The sequence below is a fragment of the Molossus molossus genome, unplaced genomic scaffold (genome assembly GCF_014108415.1).
Source record: "Molossus molossus isolate mMolMol1 unplaced genomic scaffold, mMolMol1.p scaffold_m16_p_18, whole genome shotgun sequence".
Lineage (NCBI taxonomy): Eukaryota > Metazoa > Chordata > Mammalia > Chiroptera > Molossidae > Molossus > Molossus molossus.
The window spans coordinates 38,941,439-38,960,665 of record NW_023425353.1 but is presented as its reverse complement, the minus strand read 5'-3'; the positions used below and the strand labels follow the sequence as shown (position 1 = coordinate 38,960,665).

General features: G+C 42.5%; 1 protein-coding gene across 1 annotated transcript in view; it reads left to right on the top strand.

Moving 5' to 3' along the window:
- The window catches only part of COL6A5 (collagen type VI alpha 5 chain), a 107,340-nt gene that overhangs the window by 25,775 nt on the left and 62,338 nt on the right, over positions 1 to 19,227 (top strand). The window contains exons 7-19 of the mRNA XM_036267158.1: positions 3,430 to 4,005; positions 5,635 to 5,975; positions 6,088 to 6,169; positions 9,025 to 9,167; positions 9,754 to 9,846; positions 11,902 to 11,955; positions 13,510 to 13,581; positions 13,926 to 13,952; positions 14,056 to 14,100; positions 14,189 to 14,242; positions 16,092 to 16,154; positions 16,802 to 16,867; positions 17,269 to 17,322. Of these exons, the coding sequence (XP_036123051.1) occupies positions 3,430 to 4,005; positions 5,635 to 5,975; positions 6,088 to 6,169; positions 9,025 to 9,167; positions 9,754 to 9,846; positions 11,902 to 11,955; positions 13,510 to 13,581; positions 13,926 to 13,952; positions 14,056 to 14,100; positions 14,189 to 14,242; positions 16,092 to 16,154; positions 16,802 to 16,867; positions 17,269 to 17,322 (1,670 nt within the window). The remainder of the gene's footprint in view (positions 1 to 3,429; positions 4,006 to 5,634; positions 5,976 to 6,087; positions 6,170 to 9,024; positions 9,168 to 9,753; positions 9,847 to 11,901; positions 11,956 to 13,509; positions 13,582 to 13,925; positions 13,953 to 14,055; positions 14,101 to 14,188; positions 14,243 to 16,091; positions 16,155 to 16,801; positions 16,868 to 17,268; positions 17,323 to 19,227) is intronic.

Genomic DNA, 19,227 nt, shown 5'->3' with positions numbered 1-19,227 from the left:
ATGTGAGAGAGACATATCCACTGGCTGCCACCCACACAACCCCAACTGGGGCCAGGGACGTGCAAGCAAGGTACATGCCCTTAGCAGGAACCAAACCCGGGACTCTCTGGTCCACAGGCAGATGCTCCAACCGCTAAGCCAAACCTGCCAGGGCTGCTTTCTAGTTCTTTAAGTTGTAAGGTTAGATAGTCTACTAGAAATTTTTCTTGTTTCTTGAGGTAGGCCTGTAGTGCTATGAACTTCCCTCTCAGAACTGCTTTCCCTGCATTCCAAAGATTTCATGTTGTGTGTTCATTTTCATTGGTTTTCAGGAAGTTTTTAATTTCTTCCTTCATCTCTTGGGTAACACATTCATTGTTTAATAACATGTTATTTAGTCTCCATGTGTTCAAATGTCTTTGCATGTTCTTGTTGCAATTGATTTCTAGTTGCATGCCATTGTGATCTAAGAAGATGCTTGATATGATTTCAATCTTCTTGAACTTGTAGAGATTTAGTTTGTGCCCTATCTTTGAGAAGAATGTGAATTCTCTAGCTTTGGGGTGTAATTCTCTGTAGATATCTATTAAATCCTTTTGGTCTAGTGCTTCATTTAGAGTCTCTGTTTCCTTACTAATTTTTTGTTTAGAGGATCTATTCAGTGATGTCAGTGGGTGTTGAAGACCCCTGCTATGATTGCATTGCTGTCAATTTCCCCTTTGAAGTCCTCCAAAATATTTTTAATATATTTTGGTGCTCCTATATTGGGTGCATATATGTTTATCAAGGTTATATCTTCCTGTTGGATAGATCCTTTCAATATTATGTAGTGGCCTTCTTTGTCTCTAGTTATGGCCTTCATTTTGACATCTATTTTATCAGATATGAGTATTGCTACCCCAGCTTTTTTTCCCTTTCTGTTTGCTTGGAAGATTTTTTTCCATGCCTTCACTTTCAACCTGTGTGAGTCTTTTGTTGTGAGATGGGTCTCTTGTAAACAACATATAGATAAGTCATGCTTTCTTATCCAATCAGCTATTCTGTGTCTTTTTATTGGAACATTCAATCCATTTATATTTAAGGTGATTATTGATATATACTTTTTTATTGCCATTTTTGTTTAATGTGGTTATATTTTTCTTCCTATTTCTTCTACTAATCACAGCAGTCCTTTTAAGATTTCTTGCAGTGCTGGTTTGATGCTAATATATTCCATTAGCCCTTTTTTTGTTTGTTTTTTTCTGGAAAGCTCTTTATTTGACCTTCTATTTTGAATGATAGCCTTTCTGGGTAGAGTATTTTTGGATTCAGATCCTTGTTGTTCATGACTTTGATTACCTCATGCCATTCCCTTCTGGCCTGTAATGTTTCTGTGGAGAAGTCAGCTGAGAGCCTTATGGAGTTTCCTTTGTAGGTAACCTGTTGCTTATCTCTTGCTGCCTTTAGGATTCTCTCTTTGTCTTTAATTTTTGGCATTTTAATTACTATGTGTCTTGGTGTCGGCCTGTTTGGGTTTTCTTTACTTGGGGCTCTCTGTGCTTCTTGAACTTGAATGTCTTCTTCCTTCACCAAATTAGGGACGTTTTCTGTCACTATTTCTTCAAATATATTCTCTAACTCTTGCCCATTTTCTTCTTCTTCGGGGACTCCTATGATGTGAATGTTATTATGTTTCCAATTGTCCCACAGTTCTCTTAAGCTGTCTTCCTGTTTTTTCATAGTTTTTTCCTTTTGGTTTTCTGATTGGTTGATTTTTTCTACCCTGTCTTCTAACTCACTGATCCGGTCCTCAGTTTCCTCTACTCTGGTGTTTAGTCCTTCCAATATCTTCTTGATTTCTGATATGTCATTCTTTATTTCTTCTTGGTTGTTTTTCATTTCCAATTAGTTGATTTTCAATGTTTCTATGTCTTTACTTATGCTGTTGAGCTTCCTCAAGATCATGGCTTTGAATTCTAGCTCTTTATTTGCTTAACTGCATTTCCTTTATCTCATCTTTGGTAGAGTTCTCTTGTTCTTTCATTTGGGATTTGTTCCTTTGTTTCACCATTTTGGCTATCTTAGTGGGTTTTGGAGCCTGCCAAATTTTTCCTGTGGGTGTTGGTGTTCTGCTGTTTGTAGCTCCCTCTACTGGGTTTGGGTGAGTGAGGGAGGACCCACATTAAACATCACTGTCAAGTCTTACTTTCCTGGGTAGAGTTGCAAGCCCAGGAATGGTTCAGTTAATCCTCTAGCTTTTTGCCTGGAGGCTATTAGTGAGGTTGCTTGAAGAGCCTTGGTTCTCAGTAGAATGAAAAATCCCCTCAGGTGTTCAGCATAAGGGGATTTCCTGAGGGTGGGGCAGATGCTGGTTGTTAATGAACCTCGATTTGCATTTCAATGGCCCACCTGGGTGGGGTTGAATCTCTGAGGGAGGGACCGCAGCCTATCCCCAGAGCCCTGGGAAGGAGTAAGATGGCTACCATCCTGCATGGCCAAAACTCAGCAAAAGCTCTGAGCACCCTCCAAATCCCAAGTGTCCCCACACAGTTCCAGTCCAGTCCGCCCTCCCAAGGTGAGTGGCTGTGGCTATTTTAGTGCTCTGTCCTGGCTCTCTGCACTGTGGAGGAGGCTTGGGAGTTTAACCCCAGGGGTGCTGCTCACAGCTAAGACTGCTGCTCCCAGCTCCCCTCTCGTGCCTCTGCAATCCTACCAGGATCCATTCAGTGTCTCTGGTTATATGGTCCTCGCAAGCTGCTTTTCTGTTGCTTTTTCCTGACAATTTTTCTTTATTTAGTTGTAATTCCAGTTTGGTCCTGGGAAATGGTCTATGTAGATTCCATTCACTTTGCCACCATTTTGGAATCCCAATATCATTATATATATATATTTTCTTCTTGAGGATTTCCTTTTTTGTGTGTGTGGTGCGTGCCCCTAGCAGGAACTGAACCTGGGACTCTGTCCACAGGCCGACGCTCAACCACTGAACCAAACTGGCCAGGGCCCAATATCATTTTTTTAAATTTACAGTTAAAAAAAGATGCTGGATTTAAGGATAAAAAGGATTAAGAGGTCCAGGTACCAGCTTTACTGCATAGTAATTATGTATTCTCGGGCAAGTGACTTAATCTCTGAGTTCCATTTCTGTATCTATAAAATTAGAATAATTGCTCATAAGGTGGTCATGAATATTAACTATTATCATATGCCAAAAACATTTTAAACTTTCTTTCTCTGAGTAGATTTTATTGTCAAATGACTCATATAAGTAAAATTTGAAACAAAGTCTATTATCTTTTTCCTTCCTGCTTTTTTCCCTTCTCTTTGAGGGCCAATCAGTAATTCTCTCTTCTGTTAACTTTTCCCAGTTTGCTACTAATGTGGGTATTTAGGAAAGCAATTTGAGTAAAGGGAAAATTTAGAATGATTCATGAGGAAAATAATTGATTGATTTATTTTTTCCAATTGCAGTCTGTAAGATTCAAGAAGCTGATGTGGTTTTCCTTTGTGATGGCTCTGACATGGTCTCTGATTCAGAGTTTGTCACCCTGACAACTTTCTTGTCAGATTTAGTTGACAATTTTGACATTCAGTCACAAAGAATTAAAATTGGGATGGCTCAATTTGGGAGCCACTACCAAAAAATTATTGACTTGAAAAACCCTCTGACTGCAAGCCAGTGGAAGACTCGAATTCAAGCTGTCACCCGGAGCAGTGGGCCCCCACAGATCAGCTCGGCCCTGCACAAAGTGGGCTTTATGTTTTCTCCATCTGCTGGTGGGAGAAGAAATGCTGGTATCCCTCAGACTTTGGTTGTGATCACATCTGGGGATCCCCAAGATAATGTGGCAGATGCAGTAAAAATCCTGAAAGACCTTGGAATCTGTGTCCTGGTTTTCGGCATAGGACATATTCATAAAGCACAGCTCCTGCCAATAACAGGCAATTCTGAAAGAATAATCACCTTTCGAAACTTCAACAGATTAAAGGATGTGGAGGTGAAAAAAAGAGTTGTCCGGGAAATCTGCCAGAGCTGTGGAAAAACCAGTAAGTGTTCCCTTGCTCTTCATCTGTTTTTATTTCACTGCCTCTTTCCAGTTCTCCATTTCTCTTGGTGTCTTGTGGGCTTGCTCTAGAAAACATATTTTTAGAATAGTGAGCAGTGAGACTAGACCTCTCCTCTGCTTCCTAGAGATTTGGAGTCAGTCAGCCTCGCTCAGAGGTAGGAAAAAGGGTACAGAGGCTGGCAGAGGCTCTGGGTCTGTCTCCTCTCTGCAATCCAGTACTTATGCCTCTCTCAGCACCTGGAATTCAGTCTCCTGTTTCTATCTTCCAATTCAGGGAGTCCTAGGACAGTGCCTTGCATCCAGTAGGAATGAAGTAAAATAAATACTTGTTGATGGGAAGTTTTACTATTTTAACTACTTAAAGTATCTTGAAAGGGATTTTGTGTACATGTGTGTCTGTATGAGTGTGTGTGTCTATTTTCTTCTTTTAATGTTGGTATTCTTATCTTCCTAACATAGTAAAGATTTGAATTGTCTTTATGGGTTATTTAATTTCCAGAGGTTACAAACACAAAGGCCACAAAGGCCAGGTGGGCAATGTGAAGGAGTCACGGGGACAGAGAGTGAAGAAATGAATGAAGAGCAATGACCCATCTGTGGGAATGTCACCAGTCAGCTCCAGCTGAGAGTAGCCATGTAGGACTCAGGTCCTGTAGTCAGGGCTGGGAGTGGGGAGAACAGCACATCAGGAAGCAGCAGTGAGTAGCATCTTGTGGAATGTGCATGACATGTGGATATTCTTCAGAGGGTTAAGATTGAAGCCACTTTCTTCCCATCAGGTGCTGTCTTTCCAAGCTCTCTAGATCTTTTACACCCATTTGGGTTCTCAACTGAAGGCAGATTGCAGTGTTGGAGAGAGCCTTGGGCCTGCAACCCGAGAGCCAGGGCTCTAAGTCTGGTTATTTGCAGCCACCTCCATGAACTGCTGTCTCCCCAGGTGTAAATGGACAAGTGGACAGGGTCAGAGGTCACCAAATGGCAGCCTGCATCTGAACTGTGTTTGTCCTGTCCAGTGTCGACAACTTGTTAAATTTGTTGACAGCTTTTAAAAACCAGAAATTTTACATTGAAAAATGTAGGTTTCTGGCATTTCTTGGAAAACTCGGATGATCTGACAACACTGGGTCTCCCTTCCCACATGGCTACTCTCAGTTGAAGCTGAACAGCGAGCAGATGGGTCATTGCTCTCCATTTATTTTCTTTACTCTCCTCCCACTAGACTCATTGATGTTATATTACACACTTGGCCTTTGAGTTTGTGACATCTGGAGTAAATAATCCCTAAGGACAATTTGAAAATTCAATATGTTATGATTATATGAATCATAATATGTCATATTTAAAAGAAAAAATATGCACACACACACACACACACACACACACACACAGAAAGCCACTGAGAATGAGACTAAACTGTGAATGGAACTTAAAATAGCTATTGAAACTTGTGTTAAAAGAAACTTATGTTGATCGAGCAGCAAATATGGACACTTTTTGGCTACTAGAGACCCTCCAGCCCTGGGCCATGACCACTCTCCTTTTTCTGCTCTATCTGCCCTTCCTTGCTTCTATCCACTCATTAATCTTGCTCATTTCTCTTGGTCTCTAGATTGCTTTGTGGACATAGTAGTCGGGTTCGACATGTCCACTCACGTGCCAGGGCAGCTGTTGTTCCATGGCCACCCCCGGCTGGAATCATACCTCCCAGGCATCTTAAAAGACATCACCTCTATCAGAGGGGTGAGCTGTGGGGCAGGTGCAGAGACACAGGTGAGCGTGGCCTTTAAGGTGAACAATGACCAAGAATTCCCTGCCAAGTTCCAAGTCTACCAGGAACCGGTATTCAACAGCCTGCTGCAAGTCACCGTCAATGGGCCAACTCATCTGAATGCACAGTTCTTACAGCGGCTGTGGGACACATTTGAGGATAAATCTGCATCCCGAGGACAGGTATCCACATCACATCCTGTCTCCCATCTCTGCATGCTCTGATATGTTTCTCCCTCTCAATTATATATTTCATTTTCACATTCTTCTATTCTCTGCTTTCTTCTTTCTGTAGGTGCTACTCATCTTCTCAGATGGTCTTGGGGAAGAAAGCATCACAATGCTTGAGAATGAATCAGACAGACTCAGAGAAGCAGGTATGTACTGAGTTGAAAATTTAAAAGATGATGCATGAAATGTGCTGATAAATCTCTACCCTATTTAGGTGCTCTAGGTTTTGGATTCTATCTGGCTATTTAATAAAAAAAAATTTCTCCTTTATTGATTTTAGAAAGAGAAGAAGTGAAAGGGAGAGAGATAGAAACATGGATGAGAGAGAACATCGATTGGCTGCCTCCTGCATGCCCCCCACTTGGGATTTGGCCCACAACCTGAGCATGTGCCCTGACTGGGAATTGAACCAGTGATCTCTTGGTGCATGGGTCAATGCTCAACCACTGAGCAACACCAGCCAGACTGTCTGGCCATTTGTAACAGATGCTATGGTGTTGGTGCCTTGCCCAAACCCCTTTGACCATCCTGCATACTCACCCCTCAAATGCTGCAGATACTGTGGCCAAGTGCTTACAGCTGTGACCTTCCACAGACATGGGCCCTTGACGGACCTGAACCATTACTTGATGCTTGGAGAGGGGATGTAGTTGCACCACATCCCTCTAAGGGTGAAGATTTTACTGAGACACATTCTTGCTTACAACTTCCCCTTCCCTTTCTTCATTCTCTCTCTCCCTCAGTAAATCTCACATACACAAATTTCTCTCTCAAATTTTGTGTCTAGAGAATCTGACCTAAGATGTTTCCTATTATTTTCTATTTTCCACATGAAAGACAGCAACATGGATTTAGAAATGCACTTCTCACTGTCTAGTCCCTGTCCATGTCAGGTTCAGGCTGAGCTAGATGCTAAATGCAGATGTTGAGAGTAATCTGCAGTGACAGGAGGCTCCACTGATCGTCAGATGGGGTGCATCATTTGAGACTAGCTTCTGGGGTTCAGCTTCTGTGGGCAACCTCCCTAGAGGCCAAAAAATGTCCTGCTTTAATCCTGGGTTGTGTCACCCTCCCTTTTCAGATCCCTTCAATACCTTCCCACTGATCTTGGGATAGCAAATTCCTTAGTATGACCCGTGATGTTTTGCAGGATCTGGCCCGGTTCCCCATGCCAGCTTTACCTCACTCCTCACACGCAGTTTCCAAGCCATGCAGAACCTTTTCCATTTTCCTTCCAATGTGTTTCACAGCCCCATCCTCCCAGTCCTTGCATATACTCTTTTCTTTTGCCTAGAACGCTTTCCACTCTCAGCGGTCCCCCCCCAACACCCATCTTCTCCTCACTTCCCATCTCCAGTTCTTTTTCTTGACCAACCTCCATTCATTTTTTTAGGATCAGCTTAGACATCAGTTCTTTGCAGAAACCTTCCCTGACCTTTCACAACTGAGTTAGGAGCTTCTTGTATGCTCTCAGAGTACTTGTCACTTCTCAGAGCAACTATCTGATTCCTGTCCACCTCTTCCGGTAGACCATACCTCTGTGAAGGGAAGGAGCACCCCTATCCTATTCATCTTGTAGCCCTCCTACAATGATTAGTACTTAATAGGCTCCTGAAGCAAGTGTTTAATGAAAGGATGGATAGAGTAAATGAACTAGTGAATGAATGAGTGAGTGAGTGAGTGAGTGAGTGAGTGAGTGAGTAAATACATGAATAAATGAACTCCTGGGTATGGCCAAGTGTTCAGCTGAGATTGAATTTACCTGGACTTTCCTCAGCCTCTCAGGGCCTATGCTCCCAAGGATGTTTGGCAACAGTGATGGTTTGCAAACTATCATTAATTTATATTTATTTTTAATATTTTTTTCTTTATTGCTTTTTAGAGAGAAAGGAAGGGAGAGGGAGAGAGAGATAGAAACATTGAAGAGCCCTGGTTTGGCTCAGCGGTTAGAGCGTCGGCCTGTGGACCAGAGGGTCCTGGGTTTGGTTTCTGCTAAGGGCATGTACCTCGGTTGCCCAGCCCTGGTTGGGGTCATATGAGTGGCAACCAGTCGATGTGTCTCTCTCACATCAGTGTTTCTCTCTCTCTCTCTTCCCCCCTCTCTCCCTCCTGCTCTATCTAAAGATAAATGCAAAAATTGTCCTTGGGTGAGGATAAAAGGGAAAAAGAAAAGGAAACATCGATGAGAGAGAGCATCGATTGGCCGCCTCCTGCTTAACCCCCACTGGGGATTGGGCCCACAACCTGGCATGTGCCCTGACAGGGAATCAAAGTGGCGACCTCTTGGAGCATGGGTCAATGCTCAACCACTGAGCCAAACTAGCTGGGCTCATTAATTTATATTTAGTCAAATTCTGAAAAACTCGGAAGATGAACAAGAACATGCCCTTTCTTAAAAATTGCTTTCAGCCCTGGCCAGTTTGGCTCACTGGTTAGAGCGTTGGCCCTTGGACTGAAAAGTCATGGGTTCGATTCTGGTCAAGGGCACATACCTCGGTTACAGTTCAGTCCCCAGCCTTGGTCAGGGGCATGCGGGAGGCAACCAATTAATGCGTCTCTCTGACATCAATGTTTCTCTCTCTCTCTCTCTCTCTCTCTCTTTCTCTTTCCCCCATCCCCTCCCTCCTACTCTATCTGAAAACAAATGGAAAAATATTCTCGAGTGAGGATTAAAAAAAATTGATTTCAAATGCCTAAGAATTACATTGAAATTGGTGGTAAAATATTGAACAGTTTTCTATTAGTGTTTCTCTGTAAATTTGTAAATAGTTTCTCTTGCATACTTTTTCTTGGAAAGTTTCATGTTAGAGTAAGGGATCAGTTCGTACCTAGTGTGTCTATCGACTCTGCAGGCAAACCTGCTGCCTTCATGTGTCAAGAGTACCGCTTCCTCTTATGTTTTTCCCCTTTCTGATTCTTTGAGTAATGTTCACCGAGTAATTTTTCTTCTTTTTTTGTGAACAGTTCCTTTGTTTTTATATTTGTCCTTTTTACTGCATAGGACTTGATGCTCTGCTGGTAGTGTCCCTAAACACAACTGCTCACCATGAGTTTTCCAGCTTCGAATTTGGAAAAGGATTTGATTACAAGACTCACCTGATCATTGGAGATAGAGACCTGGGCAAAATGATATCACAGTATCTGGTGAGTTTTTGAACAAAAATTCAGTTATTCAAAATGCAATAAGAACAAAATTGGAATCTTGATGAGTATTTCCAAAGACTGCCTTGTCTGTCCTAAATTCAATACATGGCCTTTCGATATAAAAAAATGTGAAAGACCAGAGCACTGAATTTTTGTTTCTGCATGCCCTTTCATCTTTTGTTATTTAACCAAGTGAATGCACAGGGAACTAGAAAACCAACCAATCCCTAATCAAATAAGAAACACCACCAACATTTTATGCTACAGAAATCCCAGGAAACAGAGACGCAACTAGGAACCAAGCAGTCTTGTGCAAACTTGGTCTGTGGCCATCTATGTGGCAGATGTCCTTCTATAATAAGAGGTCATTTCCTTGGAGAGGCTATGTTGCCAATGCAGTTGCTAACCTAGCATCCTCTCTCAAGTGTTCAGTCAAAAAGCACCTCTTATTCTCTCTAGTCACTCACCCAAAGGGAAAGCATGAGCTTGTAGGTGGTGGGTTATGATTTGTGTGAATACAGTTTGTATGTAATGAAGTTTCTGACAATTGTTGTTCTCTCAAGTCTGCTTTCTGTTTTTTTTTCAGGGAAACATTGCAGAGAGGACCTGCTGCTGTACATTTTGCAAGTGTCCAGGGATGCTAGGACCTCATGGGACCCAAGGACGACAAGGCTTCAAGGTGTCATTCAGTTGAAATTATTTTACTTAATGAGCCTTGGTTTGGTGTGGGTGGGACTGAGATGGAATGGTTGAATTTGCAACCTTCATCTGATGCTGATGTAATTGCCTTGAGCATTTGGTGTTACTTCTGTGGTGTAGGAGCCATTTCAGAAGGGCTCACTTATGATGCTACTATTAAGAATAGCTCCCTTTTCTCTTACATCTCCTTGGTGATATTGCATCTTGATTTTGCAGTGGATACTTTTTACCCACTTCAGACAGTCTGAAAGCTGGCCATTTGTATGTCCTCTTGGGAGAAGTGTCTGTTCTATCCTCTGCCCATTTTTTAATTGGGTTGTTTGATTTTTGTTGTTGTTGAGTTGTATGAATTCTTCATACATTTTGGATATTAGCCCCTTATCGGGGGTATTGTTTGAAAATATCTTCTCTCATTTGGTTACAAGAACCATATGATTCAACTCATGTGGGATATGAAACAGAAGGCAACACATGAACAAACAAATAAAAAGCTCATAAACACATAAAACAGTTTAGTGGTTACCAGAGGGGAAGGGGAGTACGGGTAGGTAGAAGAGGATAAAGGGAGTCAAATATATGATGATAAAAGGAGAAATGACTGTGAGTGGTGAACATACAATGCACTATACAGATGATGTAGTACAAAAATGTACACTTAAAACTTCTAGAACCTTGTTAACCAGTGTCACCTCAACACATTTCATTAAAAATTTTTAAAAAGATGACAGAAGGTGTTAAAAATAGTGGGGAAAGTTGTACTTCATCAGCAATGGAATATGATTGAACTGCTAAAAGAGCAGAGCATTGCCAATTAATTTAGAAAACAAATTATAAAAGATCAATTGCACAACAATAGCAAAGATAAGTATATCGTGGTATTTTTATTTAATAGAATGCTCTAAAGTGTTGAAAATGAATGGGCTGCAGCTACTCACAACATGAATAAATGTTGCAAACACAATAATGGCCTAAAACAAAACAAAACACAGAATATATATGGTGGTATGATTCCATTTATAAAAAATTTGAAAACAGGCAAAACTAACCTATAGAGTCTAGGGAAGAGTAAGCAGTGGAGTATAAAAAAAAGGCAAGGAAGTAGTCTCATAAAAGTCAGGAGCATTCTCCCTTGGGTGGAGGTGGGAATGGCTAGCATTGGGTTGGGCACTGCATCTGGGTACTATCCATGTCCTCTTTCTTGGCCCAGGTGGTGGCTACACAGGTGTTCACTTTATAACAATTAAGCTGTACCTTCATATTTTACTTATTTCTATGCACTTTTTCAAGTGGGTTTGAAATATCACAATGAAAAGGGTCAGTTTGTTCTGTTTTAAGAGATCAAATATAATGTGTGTTCCTGAGTACAGCATTCTCCAAGCTTGTGGAAGGATAATTTATTCTGGACATTTTACTGAGTTATAATATTTTGTTTAGCACAATTTCCTCTCTCATTACTTTGCTCAGGTCAGTTATATTCCAAGAGCACATTTCCCCTGGTATACTGAGCAGACAGCTAGGGCCTGTGTTAGAGGAAAGAAAACCACAATTGAAATCCTTGCCACAAATCAGCGGTTAAACCACATGAGGCAGAGGGAGAGATGGTCACCCTTTAAATATATGTAACCTTGTTCTTGGGAAGAGTGTTTATTCTTCCTTGAGCTCTCAAAGAAGCAGAAGAAAAAGTGATCTGTTTGGAAATGTTATTTATTTACCTGCTAAAGGAGTTGTGGTGGCCACCGCTGTGGTTGGTGCAAATCTCCAGGGCATCACAGAACTGGCCTCGGCGGCCTGAGTTGCAGGTGGATCCCAGAGGTCAGTGTCCTGCGGGCACCAGGAGGGCCAGCTTCGCAGGGCCTTCAGCGATGAGTGCAAGAACACAATCCCAGAGGTTGTCAGACTCTCCCCAAACTCACAGCCACACCGGCAAACACGACAACCAAGTTGGAGGGAGGGACTTACCTAAAATGCCCCAATGACTTCACAAGTTTCACTTGATGGAAAATGGCTCAAATGTATTTTTCTTTCCTTCCTCCAGGGTGCTCTTGGTCTGAAAGGCACCAGAGGACACAGGGGAGAGGACGGAGATCCTGTAAGTTTTTGTGATTCACCTTCCCCTACCCGACCCCCAACACACTTACTGATTTTGTTTTTTATAGAAGCTTGATTTCCTAGAGAAGAGGTCATGGGCTTTTGTTTATGTATATTCTTTGTAGTGTTGGCGAACATGAGTTGCTTTTCTTTTCCTTTTTCCTTGTCTGAATCACAAGGCACTTGCTAAACCTATTTGGGGGCGGGGAGAGCAAGCCCCTATGTGTTTTCTGGTGCTTTCTCTTATATCACCGGCAGGGAGCTGGGCATGCTCCTATCTACCCCCGCACAGTGCTTCGTGCATGGAAAGGGAAGCAGGCAGAGCACCCCCAAAGTGCAGAATTATGATTATATGGTTCACAGAGGTTTTCTAACCTCTGTCTTTGATCCTAAAACCAGAATTCTCATCTGGTTCATCAAACAAATTTTGAGAATGGATTTGGAGGAACTGAAACCACACGGGTTGCTTCATTTGGGGTGGGAAAAGTTTGGGAAGCATCCAGCTCGCGTCTTCATCCCCTTAGAATCGAGGCCAGCTCCTTGGTCTGGGCAGCAGGTTATGATGAAAAGCACAGTCTCTGGAGTCAGTCAAGGGTTGACCAAGATGTGAAAGCTTAACCAGATACCTAACTTCTTGACCTGCAGTCTCTTCACCTGTAAACATTTATAAATTCCTCTAAGACCATGATTTACAAAAAGGACCCTTAGGGGAGTGCTCCAAGTCACCACCCTCTACCTGCAGTGAGAATGGAGGGGTTTGAGTGCAGGGACTCGGTTCATGCTACTGCCGGGCTGTGACCCACAGCTGGCTGAGACTCGGTCGCTGGGAACGTTTCAGCACCTCTCAGCAACCTGCGGCCATGGGTCGGGCCTCCTACTTGACTGGGAGTCATCCTCAGAAAGCAAAGCAGGGGAAAGGAAAATCATTTCTCCTATCACCTACCAGGAAGGAGAGAATTAAGCTCATTGCTAAAAAATGATTTGTCCATACAGCAAACCTGTAGCACCTGCTCTGCACCCAGATTTGAGCCAGGCACAAGGGACACAAGTGGGAGAGAGAGTCAGGGGTTCCCGCCCGTAGGGAGCACACCATTGCTTGTCTCGAGATTCATGTCACAGTAGCTTTTACCTGTATTGAAATATTTCCTGGGAGAAGCAGGAGATGTACATGTCATTGACCTTGAGTGTTCTTCTACATGGCTTGTCAGACTTTGGGGATCTTGAACCCTGTGGGCTCTCCCGTGAGCACTGGCTCAGGGTAGTGTCACTTCCCATCAAGCGCTTCTACTCAGCTCCAGTCCCCTGGCACTGACTTCTGTGCCGTCAGCCACGCGGACTCGTGTGGGATAAGGCGGTGAAACCTCTGTGTGGTTTTGGACCTGAAAGGAAGTCCTGGCAGGAAAAATGTTTGAATAGAGGAGGGAACGTAGAGGTAAATGAATGAGTGGAAGGATTTGCTTGTCTAAAGCTCAGATTTATTTGTCAAAAAAGTAAACTGCTGGCAGCTTCTGCCAAGAGAATCACTTTGGATACCTGTTTGGGAACCTTCTCTTAGGGAACACGAGGAGAAACCGGACTCCCAGGAAATAAAGGGGTTGCAGGATGTCCAGGGCAGTGGGGTCAAAAGGTAAGGCTCTGTTGGCAATGTTATTTTAAATGTCACCCCAACATCCTGGCCCTCTGTCCTCTGTTCCTTCCCTCCCTCGTTTCCTCTCTTCCATCCCCCCTCCCTCGTTCCCTTTCTCCTAGTCCATGTTCGTTTCCTCATCTGCAGATTATTTGCCTTAGGAATCTCAAGGAGTTCTGAGCATTAATTAAATTGTAGCAACAACCTCTTTATGATTGTCAAGCCAAGGGCAACTGAAATTTAGAATCACTGTCATTAGGGAGGCAGCCCCTTCCTGCCCCCATCGTCTAGGAATCCACGTTCTGTGGTTGATATGTCATTGAGAGATGTTCCATCTTTTACAGGGAGTCAGAGGACTTCCAGGATATAAGGTACGGTAACTTCTTCTCAAACTGCATGTCCCTGTGGGATGTTTCCCAAGACACGTGCGGCAGAGATCTCCTTTGCCTGATGGCTGCCCGTTGTGTCTCCCAGGGAGAAGTGGGAGAAGACGGGATTGACGGACTGGATGGGGAAGACGTAAGCCATTTTTCTCCATGTTCCATAAAGCCAGTGTGAGGTTGATCTATTTTTAAATGGGAATTTTGCTTTCCTGATCTTCTTTTAGGGCTTACATGGATTTCCTGGAAAAAAGGGAGAAAAGGGTGATCCCGGATCTCAGGTAACACTTTTCAATAGAGTAGAGCAGGAGAACTTGGTGGCAGACAAAATCTTCATGGCTGTGTGTTCGTGGTTATTAGGGCTAAAATTGACAGCTAACTTAACTACATAATGAAGGCCCTTTACCACTGAATAGGTGCTGCGTTCCCGTTTGGAACAAGTGAGTAACTATGTAATTTTCAAGAATTTCCAGCTAGAAATTTCAAGGCACTCAAGGATCCTCTGAAGGCTGAAATGAATGCTTTCGCCTGTCAGCAGCTTTCTCGTTCTCTCCACTGCATCAGAAAAGAACAAAAAGCAAGAGAAAGAGACAAAATTATTCTGGTGGCCTTGGTATAGCAAATCACAGAGAGGCATTTTTTTTTATTTTAACTTCATTTCAATGCTCATGAATTAATATGCACTTACTTGGTAAGAACTTGGTATGTTCTGATACATTTATTTATCAAATATTTTTGAATACCTGGGGTGTGCCAGGCACTGTTATATACCAAAGAATCAGAAATGAACCACATTGTCCTTGTCCTCAAGGATCCCACAGTGTTGTTGGGGAGCTAGACATATCAATTGCTAATGTAATAAGGACCGTGTTGCAGGCATTTACATGGGAGCTTAGTGAAGGGTCCTGACTCAGCAGGGTGGGGAAAGAGGTCAGGAAATCTCCCTGGAGGAAATGGTCCCTGAGCTGAAGATGAATAGGACGTGGAGGAAGGGCATTTCAGACAGAGGGAACAGCCTAAGCAAAGACCTGGAGGCTTGTGGACACTGTCGTCGTTCTGCCTGGCGGGAGTGTTAGTGTAGAGGTAGAGGGAGGGCAGGTCCAAGAGGTGGTGGGAAGAGTTCAGGAAGGCACCGGTGAGCCATGTGGAGGAGCTGGGCTTCTAACCATTAGGAAGTAGGGAGCCTTTGAAAGATTATGAGCAGGGAGATCACAGTTGATTTGCATGTTAGAAATATCACTTGGCAGTAGTGTGGAGGATGTGTTGGAGGGTCTGTTCCAAGGCAGAGAGGTGAGGGGCGAATCTGTAGCAATCAAGGTGAGAAGTAATGCAGCCTTCAAGTAAAGCAATTTCAGTGAGAACAGAAACAGAACATTTAAGGACATGGCCAAGCCCTGACTGCACTGAGCACCCAGGGTGCAAGGTTAGGGAAGCCTTCATTATGCAGAGTGAGTGCTTCCCCAAATTTTGCACCCTAACTAACTTGCTTATTCCTAATACTGGCTCCGGGACATAAGATCTCCAGATCTAGGTGACTAGAGGAGATGCAATTTAGGAGTCAGTCCAAATGCCTATAAGGATCCTATCTTGGGCAAGTTCCGTTGGAAAAAATTAAGTTTGAGTTAAGAATGAAGCATCCCTGTAGAGGTTTTCCGTTGGCAATTTAATTATAGATGCCAGAAGGTGCTAGATTAGCTGGGATGTCCAATACAGTACCCATTGGCGATACGTGACTATTAAATTCAAATTAATTAAAGTGACCATTTCTGCTCTTCGGTTGCACTAGCCACATTTCATGTGCTCAGAGCCACATACGGCCAGTGGCTACCATATTGGACAGTGCGGACCTAGAACATTGCCGTCACTGTGGAAAGTTCTGTTGGGCAGCACAGTCCCAGACTATACAATGTTTCCCATTGCTCAACCTCACTATAGATAATCCCAACCCTAGGCTTAAAATTAGAATTAGTTCTGCTTTAGAAGTCGGAGGGAACCTGGGTGGGATAAAGAAATGTGGATCATTATATCTGATTGATTCCTTCCCCTCCAAACACACACAACATGTGACATTTTAATATTATTATAAACCCCTCCTACAGGCTAACTCAGAAACTCATTTTATTTTTTCAGGGCAGCCCAGGTGCCAGAGGCCCACCTGGGGAATATGGGGAGAAGGGCTTCCCAGGGGATCCTGTAAGTTACCAGGGCCCGGATGGCTCTGAATTTCTTGTTCCATAGTTCGTATTCCTTCCCCTGTGTCTCTTGCTAACCTGTAGGCAAAGGCTTGTCTTGGGAACGGGGGAGATAGGTTGACTGAGGCTTATTTGTTTTGGGGGAAAAAATCTGTCTACAACTGATTTGGGCTGATTACATACAAATTCAGAACTGGGAGCTAAAGTTTCATCTTATTCTTCCTCATTCTGAGACTTTCAAGTCCTCTTGGAGGGGAATTCCCATATTTTGCTTACGGAGCTTGCGAGTCCCTACGCGTGGACTGGTTACAGGGGAATCTCACTGCACGTCTGGGGGAGCAGCAAGAGCACGTTCGAACTGGTGGCATCAGTGAAGCCGTCACCACAGAGGAGGGAAATTCACCATGGCTTCAGCATGTTGTGTAATAATTTGGCATTTATCACCAAGCCCCCTTCAAACTTGGGGAACTACTACTTTCATTTTTATCCAGTATCTATGAGTTTCAAATATGGAGGATTTTCTCACACCTATCATCACTTAACGCAAGTTTCTTTAGTACTTGAACCCTACAGTTTTGCCAAAAAAAAAAAAAAAAAAAAAATGCTGATTTTTTTTAATTCTGAAATACTTTTTAAATCTTCTTCTAGGGCAATCCAGGACAAAACAATAACATCAAAGGACAAAGGGGCTTCAAAGGAGAACAAGGAAGACAAGTAATCGCATCTGTTTACCTATATGAGCTGATTGATTCTGTTATTGAGCTGAGGCTAAATGAATTATTTAGCAAAATATGTAATCCATCTATAATTGAACAAACTCCCTTAAGTTCACGTCGAAAAGAACCTTATGTCTGTCGTAGGTTATACTTCTATGGGCAAAATTACCATGTTTCTGGAAGGTGACATATGGGGAAACTGATCATGGCAATGCATGTTGCTATACCATTTTCTCCTTCAGTAGATATATACCCAATAGTGTTTGTTGATATGCAGAAAGATTTTAGTATGATCTTTTATTCTATTGTTTTAATAGTGCTTGAGGTTTTGATGCTGATGCTTTGTAATTTATTTAGAATCTTTTGCTTTATGATCTGGGGGGACTGTTGTATTTCTAGGGGAGAACCGGACAGAAAGGAATAGAGGGCAGACCTAATTCCAGAGGAAGCAGGGTGAGTTTATTTGTGGACATTTATTTTCCCTCCTTATCACCTGAAGATGCCACAGAGGCATTCCGAATATTGGTTGCAGTAGAGTCAGCTGATCTAGGGCTGATCCATCGGCACTATTGACATTTGGGCCCGATAATTTGTTATGAGTGGCTATCCTGTGCAATAGAGAATATTCTCAGCATCCCTGGTCTCTCTACCCACTAGATGCCAGTGGCACCTCCTCCCTCCAGTTGTGAAATCCAAAAATGTCTTCAGATACTGCCAAATGTCAGTGAAGGATGGTGGGGGTCAGGTGGGAGCAAAGTTGCTCCGGTTTGAGAATTACTCTAACACAGTTTGCTTGCCCTTTCTCCCTCCCAGAAGCTTTTGATTGTTTTGGGGAGTCAATGACTTTAACACAAAAGCCCTCCTCCAGTAGCTTAGCACCTCCGAGCGTATATAAGAATATTAAGAACTAGGTAAATGCTCTTCATATATGGCCAGGAGGAAAGAAGAAACACAGATAAATTCTTCCTGAATGAACCCAAACACTGGTGATGAGTGGTAGTGTCACTTTATATAATATCAAGCCTAAAACCATGAGATTAGGTTTTCTCTTCTTTTTAGTGAACAACCAAGAAATCACTTTTTTCTTTGTGGGCTACTAAAGTTAGAGATAATATTGACAGTGTGTGAGAAATCCCTTTATCAGGTGCTCAGCATGGAGATCATAAAAAAAGAATAATGCACAACGTCCTGGATCTGACTCTGAATTTTCCTTAAGAGGGAGCAGAAAATACTTGGCTTTTTTATTTCATGACAATTTTGTAATCTCATCATTTACAAGGCTTGGCTGATTGCCTTTCTCTCTGGGACAGATAGCAGATAAATGTGTTTTAATTTCTTCTTGTCTTTGTTTATCTTGAATCATAGTTCTTAAGGGAAAGAATCCACAGTAGAATGGCTTAGGCTTCCCAGTACTTCTGGTAAAATAATTTGGGACTTTGCCCTCTTTTCCACAAGAGAAAATTGAAATGAATCAGAAGAATCAAGAGGGCAGCAAGATGAGCTAAATGCTATACATTTTAAAGCTAACAATGTATTTTTGTTGGTTTAAGAGAAAATACTTTCAGTTTGGAATAACTTTGTAACTGTCAAGGTCAATCAGGTACTCTTTTTTTAATCCTCACCTAAGGATATTTTTCCATTTATCTTCAGGTAGAGTGAGAGAGAGAGAGAAACAAACATCGATGTGAGAGAGACACATCAATTGGTTGCCTCCCGCACGACCTTGACCAGGGCCAGGGACGTAACCACCACCGAGGAACATGCCCTTGACTGGAATTGAACCTGCAACTCTTTGGTCCGTGGGCCAACGCTCCAACTGCTGAGCCAAAGTGGCCAGTGTGAACCAGGCACTTTTAAAAAGGAGATGGTAGGGCTGGGGAGTGAGCGATTTTCAACCCCTGTGACATAAGAATTTTTAAAACATACAACACCTGACTATTTAGTCAAGGGCACTGACATCTTTTCCCTTAGATTGTCAAATAAAAAATAACAACAGCCAACACAGCAATAGCATTTGGTACAAATGCCCTTTCTTTAACTGTAACTGTATAGGTCATACGATAGGGTTGCATCTTACTGGTCACATTGCATAATACATTTGCATCTGATTGGTTAATTTTTGGTACCAGAAATCCTTATATACAAGTATAGGCACCTGATTTTTTTTAAACAAATCACTTTGGAGCAAAAGGGTAGGTAATTACTTATTTTTTTTTCTTGTAAATCAATCAAAATTATACCTATTTTTTGTCAGAACAGAAAAAAAAATATTTTTTGATATGCCACAGACTTTGGTGATTAGTTTATGTGTGCCGTGAGATGAAAAAGGTTGAAAAATCACTGTTCTGCGTCACTCCA